This window comes from Chelonia mydas, chromosome 4 (assembly GCF_015237465.2).
Source record: "Chelonia mydas isolate rCheMyd1 chromosome 4, rCheMyd1.pri.v2, whole genome shotgun sequence".
Lineage (NCBI taxonomy): Eukaryota > Metazoa > Chordata > Testudines > Cheloniidae > Chelonia > Chelonia mydas.
The window spans coordinates 133,634,771-133,653,062 of record NC_057852.1 but is presented as its reverse complement, the minus strand read 5'-3'; the positions used below and the strand labels follow the sequence as shown (position 1 = coordinate 133,653,062).

General features: G+C 40.8%; 1 protein-coding gene across 5 annotated transcripts in view; it reads right to left on the bottom strand.

Annotated features, from left to right (window-relative positions):
* RNF24 (ring finger protein 24) overlaps positions 1-18,292 on the bottom strand; it is a 79,465-nt gene that overhangs the window by 16,743 nt on the left and 44,430 nt on the right. For 4 of the 5 annotated variants that reach the window (XM_037898326.2, XM_037898325.2, XM_037898327.2 and 1 more), the window contains 3 exons: positions 14,453-14,602; positions 4,984-5,026; positions 1,097-1,138 (listed from right to left, as the gene is read on the bottom strand). In XM_037898326.2, coding sequence (XP_037754254.1) covers positions 1,097-1,138; positions 4,984-5,026; positions 14,453-14,595 — 228 coding nt within the window. In that variant the 5' untranslated portion in view covers positions 14,596-14,602. Of the gene's footprint in view, positions 1-1,096; positions 1,139-4,983; positions 5,027-14,452; positions 14,603-17,724; positions 17,729-18,292 lie in introns of all 5 variants that reach the window. The other variant, XM_043544895.1, reaches the window with a different exon arrangement.

The following is an 18,292-nucleotide window of genomic DNA, read 5'->3' as shown; positions in this document are numbered from 1 at the left end:
CCTGTAACACTGAAACCACATTAAAAATCCAAACTGGGTTACTAAGTAACAAGGATGTGGCAACAGCTCCTCACTACTGTAAACAACCTTTCTGTTCTTAGACAACCTGGTATTCAACTCCTTTCCCACTTACAAGTCTACAGTTAAACACTGGCTATGCTGCAATCAGAGAGGTTGGGTGTACAGTCCCCCTTGCGCTGGGGCCTTCACTAAATCCAGAATGTTTTCCCTTATTAGTAAGATCTCCACCACTCATTTCTCTCAGCCATTTCTATCTTCCTCCTTGCTGGCTTCTATCTCACCTCTTGCCTTGCTTCATTCTTTCCAAAAAACAGCCAACAAGCCATTCAGTCATAGATGCCAACCCCCCAGTCATATCATAATTTCATGGCATCAAGTTTTGCGGACAAAGCCTTCCAGACAAATTGACCTTAGATGCAAACTCTGCCCCTCCCTCCTCCAATTAAAATATTAGCATAAAAACCCATTTTTTAGTCCTGGGGGCTTAAGTTGGGACATTGAGTTCTGCACAGGTGCCTAAATAATCATTTGGGGGCACGATTGGTATCCTGGAATTTAAGTACCAACCAGATGTAAACCACTGTTGTTTGCTGTGTTGGTCCTAGGACAATAGAGAGACAAAGTGGGTGAGGTCATATCTTTTACTGTACCAACTTCTACTGGTGAAAAAGACAAGCTTTCAAGCTTCCACAGAGGCGTACAAGACATTACCTCACCCACGGTGTCTCTCTCATCTGATATAAATGCAGAAATGAGCACCTGTAACAACACTGATCGAGAACAATCAATTGTTCTATTTGCTCCTGACCTATTTACACCATAAATTGTTACATGACGGACTTTTATTTTCATTTGTTCCCTCTTAGCTGTAGATTTTTGGTTATTCTTTATTTACTCTGCCCATCTCCCTCAACCACAAGTCTGCACTAGTGACTAGAAGCCGGAACGTGTGAACTCTACACGAGTTGTATAATCATTCCAGAAAAGGAACGTGACAAACAGCTGACTCCTGTACTGCAGAAAGAGGCTGTGCTCTGTAGGTGTAACTCATTGCAGCCCAACAATACTTGCTTACCTCATGCAGATTAAGCTCTTTTACTTTTTCCTTTAGAATAACCTGCAAGACAGAGAGACAGCATTAGGACCGGGACTTCTACCATTTCTGATCGCTGTACTTCATTACATCAATTGGGTCTTCAGAGATTTCCTTTTAAATAAATAAAGCTGATGTAAATAATTTCCTTTGTATTTAATCTTTAACGGAAGTAATTTAAAAGTGAAAATTTCTGTGCAGTATTTCCCCCACTTTAGCTATATGGATTGAATATCCCTAACAACCAGCGAGGAGGGAGGGTCCCTGAGCCTGAACATCAACAAAGCAATTTTTAGCTCTGCAATGGGAGCTCAAGTCAGCTGACCCAGGCCTGCTGTGGGTCTTTTACTCCACTACTCTAAGTTTCTCCTGTGCTTCCCCAGGAACCTGGAGCTTTGAAGGAGGGCATTTTATATAGATATATAGATTTACAGATAGTTCATGAACGTCGATATTTTTGAACACTGATATACATGTGTAGGCAAATTATAGCTAATATTTTTAGAAGTTTAAAAACAAACAAAAAAAAACCACCAGAAACTCGACAGCCTAAATAAACCAGACATGAATAATAAACTAGTAAAAACAGTTTTCAAAATGCTCGCCAAGAACACGTTTGAGAGGGAAGGCAGCTATTGTGCAGATTACAACTGCTAATCCAAAAAAGGGGATGAAATCTAGAGAACCTCCTTCTGAAATCAAGTATGCCATGTTCCCATATTTGTTTGATGAACTTCATTATTCAGATATTTCCTCCTCTTACCAATTCATCCTTTTTCCCTTGTTTTTGTTCAGAGTTCTGTGTCCCCTTTGGCTAACTAGCAGGGAGTAGGATTGTAATCAAAGGATTGTAAATTTGTAATGTTATTAATGTCAGAATGCTTGCTCAGACTACAGAGTTGAAAGATAAATTACCAAAACTAAAGAACCCTGAGCCACAAGGTGGGTGAGGACCAGCTTCTATTGTTGGAAGAGATTGGGTCTGGAGAAGGTAACCAGAGTGTCACGACTAAATAGAGGCTGGGACAGATTGTTATACATGAGGGGCCAACACATGTTGCAAAAAAACACTTAAAATGAAAGAGGCAATTAACACCTCTGCAGTCATAAGACAAAGGAGGGATATTAGGTTACAAATTGTTGCATTGAGCCATAAAATCAGTGTCTCCGAGATGATTTTCAGTGTCTAGCACAATTATGAATTTAAGTTCCCAGGCTCGTCTTTTGAAAGACGTTCAGGTTTCCTTTGAGGACCAGGACTGAGAGGTCAGATATGGAATGATTGCTTTGTCAAGAGTGTTTGCTCACTGGTGACAAGGAGTTTTTGTCTTTTATTATTTTTCTGTCTGAGTTCATTGAACAGCATAGTGATTGTCTGGTCTCTCCCACACAGTTGCTGTTGATGCATTTGATGCACTGGGTGAGGTAGTGCACAGGTTGTGATAGGCATGTGTAGGACCCATGGATCTTGAAAAGGTGTGTTGTGGGGGATACTGATCATCGTAGCAGCACAGATGTGTCTCCAGGTTTTGCATCTGTTGTTCTGGCAAGGTCTGGTGCCACTTTGAGTTGGTGTGTCCTGGGGTGTGGGAAGCTTGCTTCTGAGGATGAGCTTGGCAAGGCTGGGCCGTTGTTTGAAGGCCAGAAGAGGAGGTTCAGGAAAGATTTATTTCAGAATGTGGTCGCCGTCAAGTATAGGTTGTAATTGTTTGACGATATCCCATATGGGTTCCAGGGTGGGAGTAGTAGGTGACAACTAGGGGTGTGTGGGCAGTGTGTCCCTTTCCTCCCACCCTACTGGAGCAGGTTCTCTTGCAGTATTTGGGTGGCCTGTTCCGTGATGCAATTTACTTCTCAGTCCTTGTTTAATTAAGGTATGTATCCTGGACTTTCTCCTTGGAGCAGATTCTGTGGTATCTGAGTGCCTGTCTGTGGATAACAGATTTCCTGGTGTGTCCTGGGTGGTTATTGGATCTGTGGAGGTAAGTGTGGTGACCTCTGGGTTTTTTGTAGATAGCTGTCTGTAGGGTTCCCTTGCTTAAGCTGATTGCAGCATCGAGGAACGGGAGGCTGGTGTGGAAGTGTTCTAGAGAGTTTGGTGAACAGATGGTGGAAACCTATGAAGGAGTTTAGGTCATCTGTCCAAAGGATGAAAGTATCTTCGGGCAGGTCTACACTACAAGCTGGCATCAGCATAGCTACACTGCTGTAGCGCTTCTGGTAAAGATGCTCTAAGCTGATGGAAGAGAGCTCTCCCGCCAATCTAGTGCCATCCGCTCAGGGGATTACAGTCGGTATAAATATGTTGCTCAGGGGTGTGGATTTTTCATACCCCTGAGTGACGTAGTTTTACTGAAGTAAGCGTGTAGTGTAGACTTGGCCTCAGGTATATCATTGGTGAGTGTTAATTTTTCCAGAAGTTCTTCCTCGGAGGAGGCCCTCCTAACCTTCCTTTGTCCCATGACTGCAGAGGTGCTGATTGCCCACTTCATTTTAAGGGGTCTCTTTCCATGTGCTTAACAATCTGTCCCACCTCACAGTTAGCTGCAACGCTCTGGTTACTTTTTCCAGACCTGAACAAGAGCTCTGTGAAGCTTTTCTCTTTCACCAACAGAAACTGGTCCAATAAAAAATATTACCTCACCCACCCTATGTATGTCATATCCTGGGACCAACATAGCTAGAACACTAAAGAAAGCAGGGCGTTTAAATTTATCCTGTCACTAATCTATTAGCAATGTTTATTTTGAAGCAGACACTGATGTGTGTCTATGGGAGTGAGTGGAAGAAGTTGTTTGATCTGCCAAAAATACTTGGAAACATTCCCTACAGAGAAATCCCACTATTCCAAATTCAGTACACTGCTTTAATGCCCTCAGGATTAGTGTAATCCAACCCAGCAAGATACAGTTCATGGGAACCAAATTTAGATCCACTGGGACAGCATTTTTCTTTTATTGCTGTAGGAAAGGTATATTACTACTTATTGTAAACATGGCAAGAACTGAGAGTCATGTTGCTGGGGCACATCTATTGCCATTCAAGGCAATGGCAAAAGTCCCATTTGACTTCAATCAGGACAGGAACAGATCCCACCACGAGGGAAAGTACACTCAGGTTTTTCTGCCCGCTCCAGATGGTGCAAGCTCCAGTCACAGAAAGTCAGTGCCTCAATTGGCAACGCCCCCTCCCTTCAACCAGGAAAATCCAGTCAAATACAGGATTTTAATTGATTACATTAATTGCCATCTGTGAAAGCTTTGGATGTTTTGTGAAGGAACTGAACTCTCCTTGTGTGAAGGAGGCTGAAAGTCTTGTATTTTCCCTTTTGTTATCTAGCCTCACACAGTTTGACCCAGAGCTCACTACTGGGTTTGAGCTATGATATACCAGTCAATTTCCTGCCACATGGCTGCTCCACTTATAAATACATTTTTTGAAAGTTACATTCTTATAAATCCCTGATTTTCTCTTTTCTGCTTAGTCGACTGCATCCTTTCTCCATCACTTTGAGGAAGTATCCAGTATATAGGGAGTAACATTAAGAATACAAATCCTAGATCGTTGTAGGGAACAACTGACAACATGCACTGATATAGAGTAAGGCCCTGATTCTGCAAAACACATGGATGTGTGTGACTTTAAACATGTGGATATTCCCATTGACTTCAATGGAACTACTTATGTGAGTAAAGTTAAGCACATACGTAAGTACTTGCAGAGGTAGGCCTAAAATGGCTAGACCTCAAACTCTGGAACAGCTCAGTGGAAACCTAAAATGATGACCATCACAAGAAATTAACAGTTCTTGCTCAGATTTATCTGTAAGAAGAGAGGGAGAAAAAATAGTTTCCTATTTAACATCTCACCTGTTTGTAGGCATAAAGCTCTTTGTGTGCCTGATGTCTGAGCCTAGAAATCGAGAAAGGAAAATATGAACAAAATAGGCCAAAATATCAGGATTAGCACGAAACCAGATAAGAGAAAAAAAAAACTCGCATTCCCCCCTCATATTTAATAACTTTTTTAGTTTTGAAAAATATAGGACACATAATGATGCAGTATCCAGTTCCCAGGGAGTTAGTTTAAGAGCTTTTATATCGCTCCAGTTATATCTATCTCCATTCAATTGCTGAGAACCTTCTACGATTTGTCTTTTTTGAACTATGTAATTTGTTGCAAAAGCATTATCTGAGTTGTTAAATGACGCTCACCAAACTCTTAACCTGTATAAGTTATTGATAGGACGAACAACTAACATACATGTCCATTTCTCTCCCCCCCCCAATCACTTCTTTACTAAGATTCATATGCTGGGTTGAATGGACACTGCATCTTTTTTTGGTGATGGGAAAGTGCAGAATACTCAGGGCTCAGTGCCTGGGGAATGTAGGGGAGAAAGGCACCTCTGTTCATACTTTAAATGTGGGGAGTGGATAGAATGAAAAGAGAATTGCCCCTTTTAAATATTTACCATTCGAGCCCTACTCATTGTACTGAGTCGTTAAATTAATCTCAAATGCCAATTGTGTGCTATGCTTTTGACATGTAATATTGTTTCAAAGAAGTTTTCTGATATCCAATGTCTTATAGAGAAACATTCAAGGTAAGTCATTGCACTGGTTAAAAAGCAAAAGATAAATATCCCTTTTTAAGAGGAAAATAAATATGAGAATGATTTAAACCTGGTGTGAGATTTTGTAGCTTTCAGTTGCAGTTAAGGGACATGAGGCAATTTAATAGCCAAAGAGATAATCACGGTTAAAAATTACAGGAAATTGAAACTTTAACGTGGGAATTTATTTTCATGTACTTAATTCAGCAGAAGACCAAATGATTGTGCTTACCTAACAACTGATCAACTTGTGTTATATTTAACTGTGGAGCCATAATCATATGAGTTCATTATAGGCCATGACTCCACTTTCACTTACGCTGGTGTATATGATGAGTTACTCATCTGGAATTCATGGAGTTACACTGGAGTAAAATCAATTTTAAGTGAGATCAGAATCAGGCCCATGCTAAAGATTTTATGCAGTGAGAGGCATAAGTGTAGGGTATCCTGAGTAGTTCTTAAGGCTTTCACATTGCTAGCCAAGTACAATTTTTGTTTTCTGAATAGTTTCATTTTTGGGCATGAATCAAGAGGTGGAGACTAAGTGGATGAATCCACATTAAAAAGCTCCTGAATAGCAAGGAACTCCAAATGGGGACAAGAGATGAAGTATTTATTTATGAAAATGAATGAACGGTTAAGTCACAGATGGAAGTGTCCCATCCCATTTGCTAGGGACAAAAATGAGTGAAACAAAAAATACATTAAAACACATCAGAGCCTTAATTCAGAATCAACAGAAAATGCTTAGTGCACCAACATGGTTACGAAAAGTTACAATCCACGTACTTACATGCATTTAATGTTAATCTTGTTTCACAAGCTATACATCTGTTTTTGGAAACCTCCAATGGCAGGCCTAGCCTAAAACGCCTACACTGGGGTATGGGGCGGAGAGGAAAAAGCAGCACATTTCCTAGTCTGTTAGTATTACAGCTGTGCTGGTATGGTTGATGCTCTGCCATGGTTTCCATTATAAACACGCACATTCGAAGACAGAACTAGGTATTAACAGCTACTCTAGGCTGGATTACATTGATGATTTTTAATTTAAGATTTATTAAAAATATATTTGCCAGCCTTAATAACAGCAGCATCATTTATACAGCTCATTTGAAGATACAAAACCTTTTACAAATGTCAATTGTGCTTATAAAATCAAAAATAGCTTCTCGTTTTAAGCTTGACATTTGGTAAATCATTCATAAAACTGAAGAGGAAAGTTATGGATGTTAAAAAATTGGGCAAGGACTTTTAGAACATGGTCTGAATGTGCACGCATAAAGGCCAGACAGATTTAAGTAATTTTTCTGAACCGTCATTCACTGCAGTCTCCAACACTGCTTGAAGACTTGTAATTTACTGACCTGCAATTCTGCTTCTCTGAAATCATTCCAGCGAGATGCTCATTCCTGGGTTTCAGCTCCCTAGCATTCCACTGATGGAACTCCCCAGGCTCTCAGGGGTTTTTTGGTCCCTAAGGGCTGCACTTAACACCATGAATCAGGCTGACACGCACCAGTCCCTGAGCTTAAAGCGCTACCCTTGACATGTTCCTATCAGTTTGGAGAGTACAAGAAGCAAAGCTTCCTGAGACATAAACCAGTCACGAAAAAAAAAAAAAAAAATCAAAAAGCAATCATCTCCACCTCATCCCAAATCGAGATAATTTTGAAACTGTGATGAATAAGTAGCAGGAGAGAAGCTACCAACAGAGAAGCTGAATTCTAGGGCCACCATTTTCTCTTCTCTAAAGATACCATCCACTAGAATTCTCACTCAACGGATGGACCAATAATCAGAATAAAACTTGCAACAGGCAGCAACTAGAAGGCAAATGCCAACCAGGTGCACTGGGATTAAGAAATCTCTGTTATCATTGAGAGGTATCACAGACAGACTGTAGGATATGCCAATAATAAGAGTCAGGGTAAAAGTGGCCAGCTCAAGGGGGATCCCCAAGGAAGCCAAAAAAAACCAAACAAAAAAACAAAACAAAAAACTTTGGGGTCAGGAGACCGTGGCCTCCCCTTTCTGGGAAACAAGTTCTGGAGTCCAGAGAGACCAAAACCAAGATGCCTTTCTGGAGACCAAATGCAAGCAAGAATACTTTGTGACAGTGGGGAAAGAGGACCCCACAGCTGCCTTGCAAATGCCTCATGGAAACACTGCTTATGCAGTGGAGGCTGCCTTCTCCCATGGCAACCTATGTTGTGAGCACCGAGACATTGGACAAGTAGAGACCAAAGCTCTCATGCAGGTGCTGAGCCTCTTCAACTGTACACGCTACAGCATCACGTACGAAATGATGGAAAGTCTCTGGTGCTAACGCACTGAGCACGTTCCAGCACTAAATTGCTGGATAAGAGGCACCAATGTCACACCAAGGCACTAAAACTGAGAGGGTCCAACCCGCACCCTCCCAAGTAAAAAGCCTAACACAACCCAGCACCAAAGCCCTTAGAAGCCAAGGAACCTTTCAGAGCCTGAGGAGTTTTTTCACCAGTCTCATGCCAGGAAGCTGGTACCCAGAAGTGAGTTCTGGCAGATGGTATCTTTAGAGAAGAAAATATGCAGTATTTTAAAAACATGCTCTCCACAATTAGTGCGGCAAGATAGTGAAGACATATTAATCTCCAAAATTAATCACTCATTTCAGCTAGAATTTAGAATCCCCTTCCAATGTTTATGCCCCAGACCCAGTGGATTCTCTCTTTAAAAAGGGAACATTGCATCGCTTTGGATAGTTTTGTTTCTTTCAATTTCAAATACTATTAGAATATGCTTCAGTAATGAAGTGAGTAAACTACTAACTTAACAAAATTCAGAGGAAATAACATTTTATAGATTTACCTCCATTATTAGTACACTTAACCTCTCCGAGTTCAAAGATAGAAATCTGTAAACCAGGCAGCACAGTCTAGAAGAAAAAACCTCATAAAAGTCTTACATTTTGCAATGGAGTAGCGTTTAAAGATGCAGTATCTCTGGCTGTACTGTCTCAATGGATCTACTAGTTACAGCCCACAATGGAAGTACAGTGGAATGTCCCTTCTCTATTGCTTCTTTATGAAAAAGATCACTCTTTGGCTAGAGCTGCTATTAGCTTCTGTTGGTTACATTTATTTGCTCCTCCCTTTGTTCCGTCAAATCCTGAATTGAGAGGATTCTCAGCTTGAAAAGACCAATGTTTTCTCCTTCCTAGTGAGTACAGTACCCAGCTTTCTTAGTATTGTATATTCAGTGACAACATCATGTCAGTATTCTGTGCATAGGCAACAGTGCTACGCCAGAGGCGATATTATATTCAAAGTGGAATTCATTAAAGAATTGGCCTACTAGACTTCCGAGAGAGCTACTCGAAACAATTTGTGACACTCAATCAAAAAATGCAATTCTCCATAGAGACACAAACCAAATACAACGCCTCCTTGACATCTGACACTGTCCCAATGGGCTTGGGGAGAAATCCACAAGTAAGAACAAGCAAAAAAAACCAACCCCATGCAATAAAAAGTTTCCATTATATTCAAGATGACTGTATAATTTCCATGGGCTGAAAATAGGCTTATATGAGAAGACAAATCCTTATTTCAATTGGCAAGAACGAAAAGAAGAGAATCATTGTGCCAGAAGGAGCCCAAACTCAGCGCAACAGCAGTACATTAGTGTGGTAATTCTCTCCGTGGTAAAAGAGATCTGCTTTTAACAAAGAGATACTGCATCTTTAGCTTTCCACAGCTGACAAGGAATGACTTGTTTAATCTGAGCATGTTTAAAATGGGAAGGGCAAAAGTGAACAAACAGCCTCTTTGGGAAAGAAGTGCCCCACGCCTCCATACATAGTTCGAAATATTTCAGCTAAAGGTGGCAACCATAAACATGAACACACTATAAACTGTCCGAAAGTTTGATTATGGACAAAACTAGCATTTACTTTAAATTAGCATAAACACCCCTTTAAAATATTTAAAGGAACACACTGGTGTTAGTAACCCTCTGAGTTTGGGTTTTATAGGACTGAATGCAATACATTTGGTGTCACATTAATTAATTTCCCCAAAGTTAAAGCAGATAAAAAAAATCAGCAACTGTCTTTGAAAAATTTCTTTTCCTTGTTAAAAGGCTGAACATAAGAACGGCCAGACTGGGTCAGACCAAGGTCCATCTAGCCCAGTATCCTGTCTGCCGACAGTGGCCAGTGCCAGGTGCCCCAGAGGGAATTAACAGAACAGGTAATCATCAAGTGATCCATCCCTTGTCGCCCATTCCCAGCTTCTGGCAAACAGAGGCTAGGAACACCATTCCTGCCCATCCTGACTAATAGCCATAGATGGACCCATCCTCCATGAATTTATCTAGTTCTTTTTTGAACCTTGTTATAGTCTATAGTCTTAAGGCAGAATGCACTCAAACAGCAACATAATAGGCAGCATTACTTTAAAAGAGTGGAATTAAATGTTCCACATCTGCATGCCTTTTAAGAGTAGAAGAACATTTAATTTTATTTCAGCCCTTCTTGCAAGCCTCCTTGCCCCCTTTTTCAGGACAGATTTCATATATAACCCAATATACTTCTGTTTAAAGCCAATCTGATCGTGGAGGGCAAAACTCTTGGCTCCCATGGAGTGTATTATGGAGCTTCAGAAGGTAGGAATACAGTCTGACTACTGAAGCTATGGGCAGGTCTACACTAAAAGCGCTACATCGGCGCAGCTGCACCGTTGTAGTGTGTCTAGTGAAGACGCTCTATACTGACAGGAGAGCGCTCTCCGTTGGCATAATTACTTTACCTCCGTGAGAGATGGAAGCTGACACAGCACTGGTTTGGACAGGGCTTAGGTTGCTGTCATTTGCATCACTCAGGGCGATGTCTTTTTCACACCCCTGCGCGACGTAAGTTAGATCGACTTTAGGGCAGGTCTACACTACCACTTTTGTAAAAAGCAGCTCACTTGGCAGTTTCTCCAAACAGCAGTACCGTTTTTTTAATCCAGGCAGCCATTGGCCTAGCTGTAAATACACCAGGAATCAGGTCTTACCAACGTTTGTTTTCCAGTACCTTCAGTCTGACACATTAGTGCATCGAGTTACCTAGGGGGTGCTGTTTTAACGGCTTTATTTGCAACTCCTAAAACCAAATGCTTGGAAGCAGCACGATGGTGCAGTAAGGAATGGAATATGGGAAACATGTATCAAATAACTTCATGTCACAAGCTTCATCTGTTAGTTGCAAAAAATACTTGTAGCAATGCTGGTTGCTGAAAAAAGTGAAAAGTTAGATAACGGGATACTTTGCGTTAGCACCTGAACAAAACCCTGTTTTGGCTTCACAGACTGCATTAAAATCAAGCCCTCGTGCATCATGCAAGACCTAAATGATCTGGTCCAGTCAGTACCACGGTGTGGTCTAGTCAATACTGCATCTGTTACTGTTTATTCATATTTATTTTATCCTACCCCAAATGCAGTTTTGTATTAAAATCGTAACTTCATTGCAGAAGTTGCCAGGGGAAAGCAGAAGGTTTAGGCAGGTAGGTAGCGTATTACTGGGGATTTTGGCACCCAAAAAAGGTGCGGGAGGAGAGTTTATTTTTGAAAAAGAAGAGGTAGTTCAAGCTTTTGGAACTATGAAAAAGATGTCTCTTTTCTTACCCCTTTTGGAGCAGGGGCAGATGGGGCTAATTTTTTAAGGTGTTTGTATGGAACAGGGAGAGTTTGAATTCCTCATTCTCTATCCATGCAAATCATGACAGCAACTAATTCCCTCACTGCATCCAATCCTACCGCCACTTCATCCAATAAAGACATCCAAGTACATTTGCCTATTTCTACTAAGCTGGTCAGCAATGGAATAGTTACCAATGCTGAAATGTAAAGAATTACACCTCAGAGTCAAAACTCTACTGGTATGAAGGGACAGTGCCCACTTCGCTCTGGAGCCACTGCTTCAGAGACTCTGCAGATTCAGGCAGATGTCTCTATACTCAGCTCATATTTTGAAGGCTGTCTTTACAAACATGACAGGTGGAGATTTAATTTTATTTCAGAAATTCAAGCTGAAGTTCTGGAGCACAATTATGCAGCAAATTCAAAGGAGGACAATTATGTGGCAATTTACATGGCTGCAAATCAAATCATATACGAGGCCCTGACTAATGTAAGTTGTTCCCATACTAAAGGTTTCTCAGGTTCATGCTTATCCTGCAAACAACAAATGGAATTGCTGATTATGATTATAAAAGAGAGGGAGGCTTTTTACAGATTCATGGAGTTTAAGGCCAGAAGGGACCAACAGTTCAGCCTGTCTGTTTCATTCGGTTATTGCTGTACTGAGCCCAGTAACTTGTGTTTGGCTGAAGCATCTCTTCCAGAGAGGCCTCCAGTCTTGATTTGAAGACATCAAGAGATGGAGAATGCACAACTTCCCTTGGTAATTTATTCCAATGATTCATCACTCTCTCTGTTAAATTCAAATTAGAAGTTAGGCACAACCTTTGTCTAGCTTCAGTTTGCAGCCATTGGCTCTTGTTAGGCCTTTCTCTGCCAGATTAAACAGCCCTTTAGTACCTAGTATTTCCTCCCTGAAGGTCCTTACACACTGTAATCAAGTCACGTCTCAATCTTCATTTTGATAAGCTAAACAGATTGAACTTTAAGTCTCTCACTGTAAGTCATGTTCTCCAGCTCTCAAAATCTCTTTCGTGGCTGTTTTCTGCACCCTCTCCAATTTGTCTAGATTTTTTTTTTTTTTTTTTTTTGAAAGTACAAACACCAAAACCAGATGCAGTATTCCAGCACTGGTCTAACCAGTGCCGTCTACCAAAGTATAGTCACCTCCCTACTCCCATTCCCCTGTTTATACATCCAGGGACTGCATTAGCCTTTTTGCCACAACATAGCACTGGGAGCTCATGTTGAGTTGCTTGTCAACCATGACCCCCCCTAGATCCTTTTCAGAGTCACTACTTTCCAGGATACAGTCCTCCATTCTGTAGGCAGGGCCTGCATTCCTCGTTCCTAGATGTATAACTTTGCATTTGGATGTATTAAAATTTGTTGGCTTGGTAAGCCGGGCCCATTCAATCAGGATTACTCTGTATGACTGACCCGTCCTCATTATTATTTATCACTCTAACCATCTTTGAGTCACCCAAAAGTTTTAGCCGGCTTTGCTTTGCTTCGGGCAACAGTTATGGAGCTGCAAATATGTGAACATTACTGAGTGCTTGTACTCTGCTTTTATGATCTAAGGGATATCTACGCTACTGAAACTGCTGTTTCTGACTTTTAGGTATTAAACACAGCAGCCCCATTGCCCACACCCCAGCAGCTATCCAGCCAGAGTAAACAGGGTCAATGGATCCAGTGTTCACAGTAGCAGAAAGTGGTTCACGCCTGTTGGAACAAGGCATCCAGCAATGGGTGTAGAACCCTGCTGATCTCGTCTACATTAGTGAAACGACCATTTTCAATACCAGCTTGGGAGAAAACGTAAAGGGCAGCCTGCTGTCTGACGCTGGGCAAGAGACAGGCTCCAAAGAGGAGGAGTGTATGCATAAATGTAAGATGTTAACGAGACAAAAACAGAGAAAGATAATATGCAGAACAGCTGTGTATATGTAGATTTTCAGTAGGAGTTTTGCAAGGTATCTAAGATGTGCGTGGGGTGAAGTGCAACTGCTGCCAATAAACTGAAATCTTCACAAAGAGATCCTTTGTTCCTGACCACAGAGGAGAGGCGCAGACAGCCTTGAATCATGCAGACTGCAGCGTGCTGACTTTTCAGAATAGATTTTTTTCTCTCCCCTCTATTGTAGGTTAGTATTTATTTATTTGGCTATGTCTCCATTCTCCCATTCCATCTGGGAGAAATAGTTTTGCCTGACAATTAAATATTCAAACTTCCCAAAACCAGACCGACCTTTACGGACCGCATTCATCACTGTTCAGATTAACAAGTCAACTCTGCATCATTAATCTCTAAACTGCGCTGTCGAATGAGCAATTTGTGTACAAAAGCAAATGGGGCAGGTATCAAACATTTCTTAAGCACACAGTACATGAGTTATTAATTAAAGGGAGAGATGCATCAAAATATTATAAGCAGCAAGCAGAAAACACTGATGCCAAGAAATCATGCTTTTCATGCACGTTTAAATTACAAAAAAATCCACTTTAAAAGCAGTACATTATAATTGCTTTCCTTTAGACTCAACTCTAGAAATGTGCCTGGATCAAATTAGGTACTTACTATATGTGCTCTGGATGGATTTAATATATATGAATGTGTGGGTCTAATACTAAGCCACTGAGCAAATTATTCTACTTAAAAATGGAGAATTAAAATAATTTCATAGATGATATCCAGTAGTAAAGACCAGACAACACTGTTTGCAGTGCCAGATGGGAAGGCAGCCCTATCCAAATCTATTCAAGTAATACCTGTAAAGTAAATCGACAATGTATTCATTAAATCTAACGTCTTGCTGCGCCTATGGAAAATTTTACCATTTAGGTGGGGGAAAAAAACAGTGTTTTGTTTTCTTTGAACACTACTTAAAAGGGTTCAATCCTAGAAAAGGTAGAGTGCCTCCAGCAAGGTGCTTAATAGTACTCTCCATGCCTGAATGAACCACGGGAAATGTTTGGCACATCACATGACTGGGACCAAATAGATTTCAGCTGGCTTCAGAAAATAGTAATGGTAGTTTATTTACCTGATCAAGTAGCAACAGAAGAGTAAACTAAGGATGAAGACGAATATGGCAGTGCCAAAAACCACAATGTATATATTGAGAGGCAGGTTCTGAAACCCAATGTTCGGCATCCTGAAACTGTAATGCTGGAAATCTGAGCTCATGGATGGGCTGTGAGGAAACAGAAATAAAACAGAAGGCTTTTAGGTGCAGTCAGAAGAGACCAAGAATCAAAACTGTGTTAATTTTTAAAGTGATGAATGACAGCTTGAACATTTTAGAAGGAGAGAAATAAAGACGACCATCCCATTTCCTGGCAAGTATGTCTCCCATGCCCCTGAGGAAGCATTCAGCAGTACCAACAACATTTGATTGTTCCCTGTGACATAAGAGAAGGGAAAGGAAGAGAAATGCTATGTTGGCTAGTTCACGCTCCCACAAGTTTCTTCTTCATGAGCTAAGGCCCTGGTTTAGCAATCCCAAGACCAGTCCAGCATTATTGCAGAGCAGACGGACAATAAACCGTAGACAGAACTTTTTCTCCTCCTTATGTGATCTTATCCAGTTATTTCCCTTCCGATAAACACATGCAAGTGCTTTAAAAAAAATGCCACAAAGAGTTACCACAGATGTACATTTACATAGTACATGTTATTGTGGCCAGCGACCATCAATACCTGAAACCTGAACAACCAAGAAAGGAATGTTTAAAGGGCTGAAGGGCTTTGAATTAAGAGGATTTTTAACAATTGTTGAGACAATTCCTCATCTAGTGGAAATTCCCCTCTGAAAACTTCAAGCATGCAAATGATTGACTGCTATCCAAACCTGTTCAAATCAACACTGAGCTGATCCTTGTCTTGGCTCAAGCAAAGCTAGCATTCCTACTTGAATATGGCGTTTCCCTTTTATTTTAGGTGTGGTTTCCTATGCTGCAGTTAGTGTAAGCCTGCATGGGGGCAGAGAAGAATGCAAGGAGATTTCCACTAACATATGGCACAGCCACAGGAAAATTACAGGTTTCAGCGTAGCAGCCGTGTTAGTCTGTATTCGCAAAAAGAAAAGGAGGACTTGTGGCACCTTAGAGACTAACAAATTTATTTGAGCATAAGCTTTCGTGAGCTACAGCTCACTTCATCGGATGCATCCGAAAGCTTATGGTCAAATAAATTTGTTAGTCTCTAAGGTGCCACAAGTCCTCCTTTTCTTTTTAGGAAAATTACAAGTGCCATAAAACTGGATTTTACAACTTTCACACGGGTCAGCTAATGTCTACTCATGTGAGGCAGATTGGCTCAAAGACAGGTTGTAGGGTGGTACCCCTCTGTCTAAACCTTCATTGATTCTCCCTGATCATTCGGGGGGCTTACTAAAGTGCCAAATCATCTTTGAATAGGTGAAGCTGATTTGGATAGGGCAACAAGGGAGGAGTATGGAAGGAGAAGGCGGCAGTCAGCTCAGCTGTCAATTTACCAAGATTCAAGCATGAGACCAAAATCAAGTCCCCACAGAGGGACCAAATTACATTGTATAAACTCATTATTGCAAACAGCTGCTTAACAAATGATCTCTCCCATGATTTCAGCTTCATGTTTCATTACATGGGATGCCAATATTTTACAGTAAGCATAACAGACAGTATACTGAATGCAGGTAAATCTAAATATAAAATGAATAAAATACCTTATAATCAGGTAAAATAGATTAATTAATGTCTGTACACAGTCATTTAAGTTACAGTGCTACTAATTAGAGTTTATACAGCAATGTTTGGAAAAGGCTTTGAAATCCTTGGAAACAAGTGCATATTTATTATTGTAACTTACTATAGCTTGTAAACAGCCCTCTTGCAAAATGATCATGTAAATAATTCATCCCAGCCTTCCAAAACCCAAATGAACATACATCAGCTCAGGCAAAAAATTTACCTGCCCAACTCTACTTAAGAATTAAAAAGAAGATGTTTACCTGTTCAAATGATTTGCCCAAGGCGAGTGAGTGTGCAGTTTGCAAGGCTGAATTATCCGCTGTTAGCGTGAAGCTTAATGAAAAATTATCCCTATTTTATGAAAAAAAGAATGAGGAGTACTTGTGGCACCTTAGAGACTAAAATGTGTTTGGGCATACGCTTTCATGGGCTAAAACCCCTTCATCGGATGCATGCAGTGGAAAATACAGTAGGAAGATATATATACACAGAGAACATGAAAAAATGGGTGTTGCCAGACCAACTATAATGAGACTAATCAATTAAGGTGGGCTATTATCAGAAGGAGAAGAAAAGTTTTGTAGTGATAATCAGGATGGCCCATTTCCAGCAGCTGACAAGAAGATGAGTAACAGTAGGGGGAAAATTAACAGGGGGAAATAGTTTTTACTTTGTGTAATGACCCATCCACTCCCAGTCTTTATTCAAGTCTAATTTAATGGTGTCCAGTTTGCAAATGAATTCCAATTTTGCAGTTTCTCGTTGGAGTCTGTTTTTGAATTTTTTTTGTTGGAGGATCGCAACTTTTAGGTCTGTAATCAAGTGACCAGGGTGGTTGAAGTGTTCTCCGACTGGTTTTTGAATGTTATAATTCTTGATATCTGATTTGTTTCCATTTATTCCTTTAGATAGAGACTGTCCGGTTTGGCCAATGTACATGGCAGAGTGGCATTGCTGGCACATGATGGCATATATCACATTGGTAGATGTGCAGGTGAACGAGCCTCTGATAGTGTGGCTGATCTGATTAGGTCCTATGATGGTGCCCCTTGAATAGATATGTGGCCAGAGTTGGCAATGGGCTTTGTTGCAAGGATAGCTTCCTGGATTAGTGTTTTTGTTGTGTGGTTGCTGGTGAGTATTTGCTTCAGGTTGGGGGGCTGTCTGTAAGCAAGGACTATTTTACAGATGAAGAAACTGAAGTAGAAAGGCAAATGAGTTTTCAAAAGGAGGCTCCATTCAGTCCTATTTGTGCATGTTCAAACATTTTTGTGTGCACTCGTAAGTGCTATTGTTTGTGCACCATTGATGCTACATATAAATCCAAGAGTTACTTGCACTTGCATTTGTGTTTTATTTCCACATCCAAAGTTGCATCTGTGCAAATAGATATGTGTTAAATAAATATCCGACCCTAATTTTCAAAGCAGGGGAACAGAACTTTGGAGCTCTTATATTTCTAATGCACTTATTCGGTCCTTGTCATTTGCAGTATAGGTGCCTATCACCACCTTTGTTAGGTAGGGAAGAACTATTATCCCGATTTGACAGATGGGGAACTGAGGCACAGAGAAACACAAGTCACCCAGCTCTACTTCAGATATAAGCAGTCACATAAAAATTCAAATAGAGTGGCTCTCTTCTAATCAAGAACTGTCCAGTATTACTGGAATTCTGTACCAGAACAGGATATAAATTGAGATTAATTAAGTGCTCATTGTATGAATCTGGGACACTGTACGATTTAAAACAATGACGGAAGAAGACTGGTTCCTGGCACTCCTGGCAGCAGGAAGGGAATCCCAAAAATACAAGTGTTGAAAAGGAAAGAGGTGGCGATGGTCAAATGACCTGGCCTCAATAGGAGTACCTTGTAAGATAGAGAATATTAAGAAAACACAAACCAGAAGGGGTCTAGTGGACATTTTCAGGATGGGACTTCCACACACTGGAAACCTGTAGGAAGAAGTCCTTGCCCATAGCTCAACTCAGTCTCAGCCTAGGGATCGTCAGAGAGGACAAGCTGACCTACGTAAGCTGGCTGGAAGGGACAGGAGGTGAGTCAGTCACTTGAGCACCCCAGGCCTACACCATTAGTGGCTTTATGTACTATCACACGAGACACTGAATTTAAAGAGAACCTGAATAGGGCC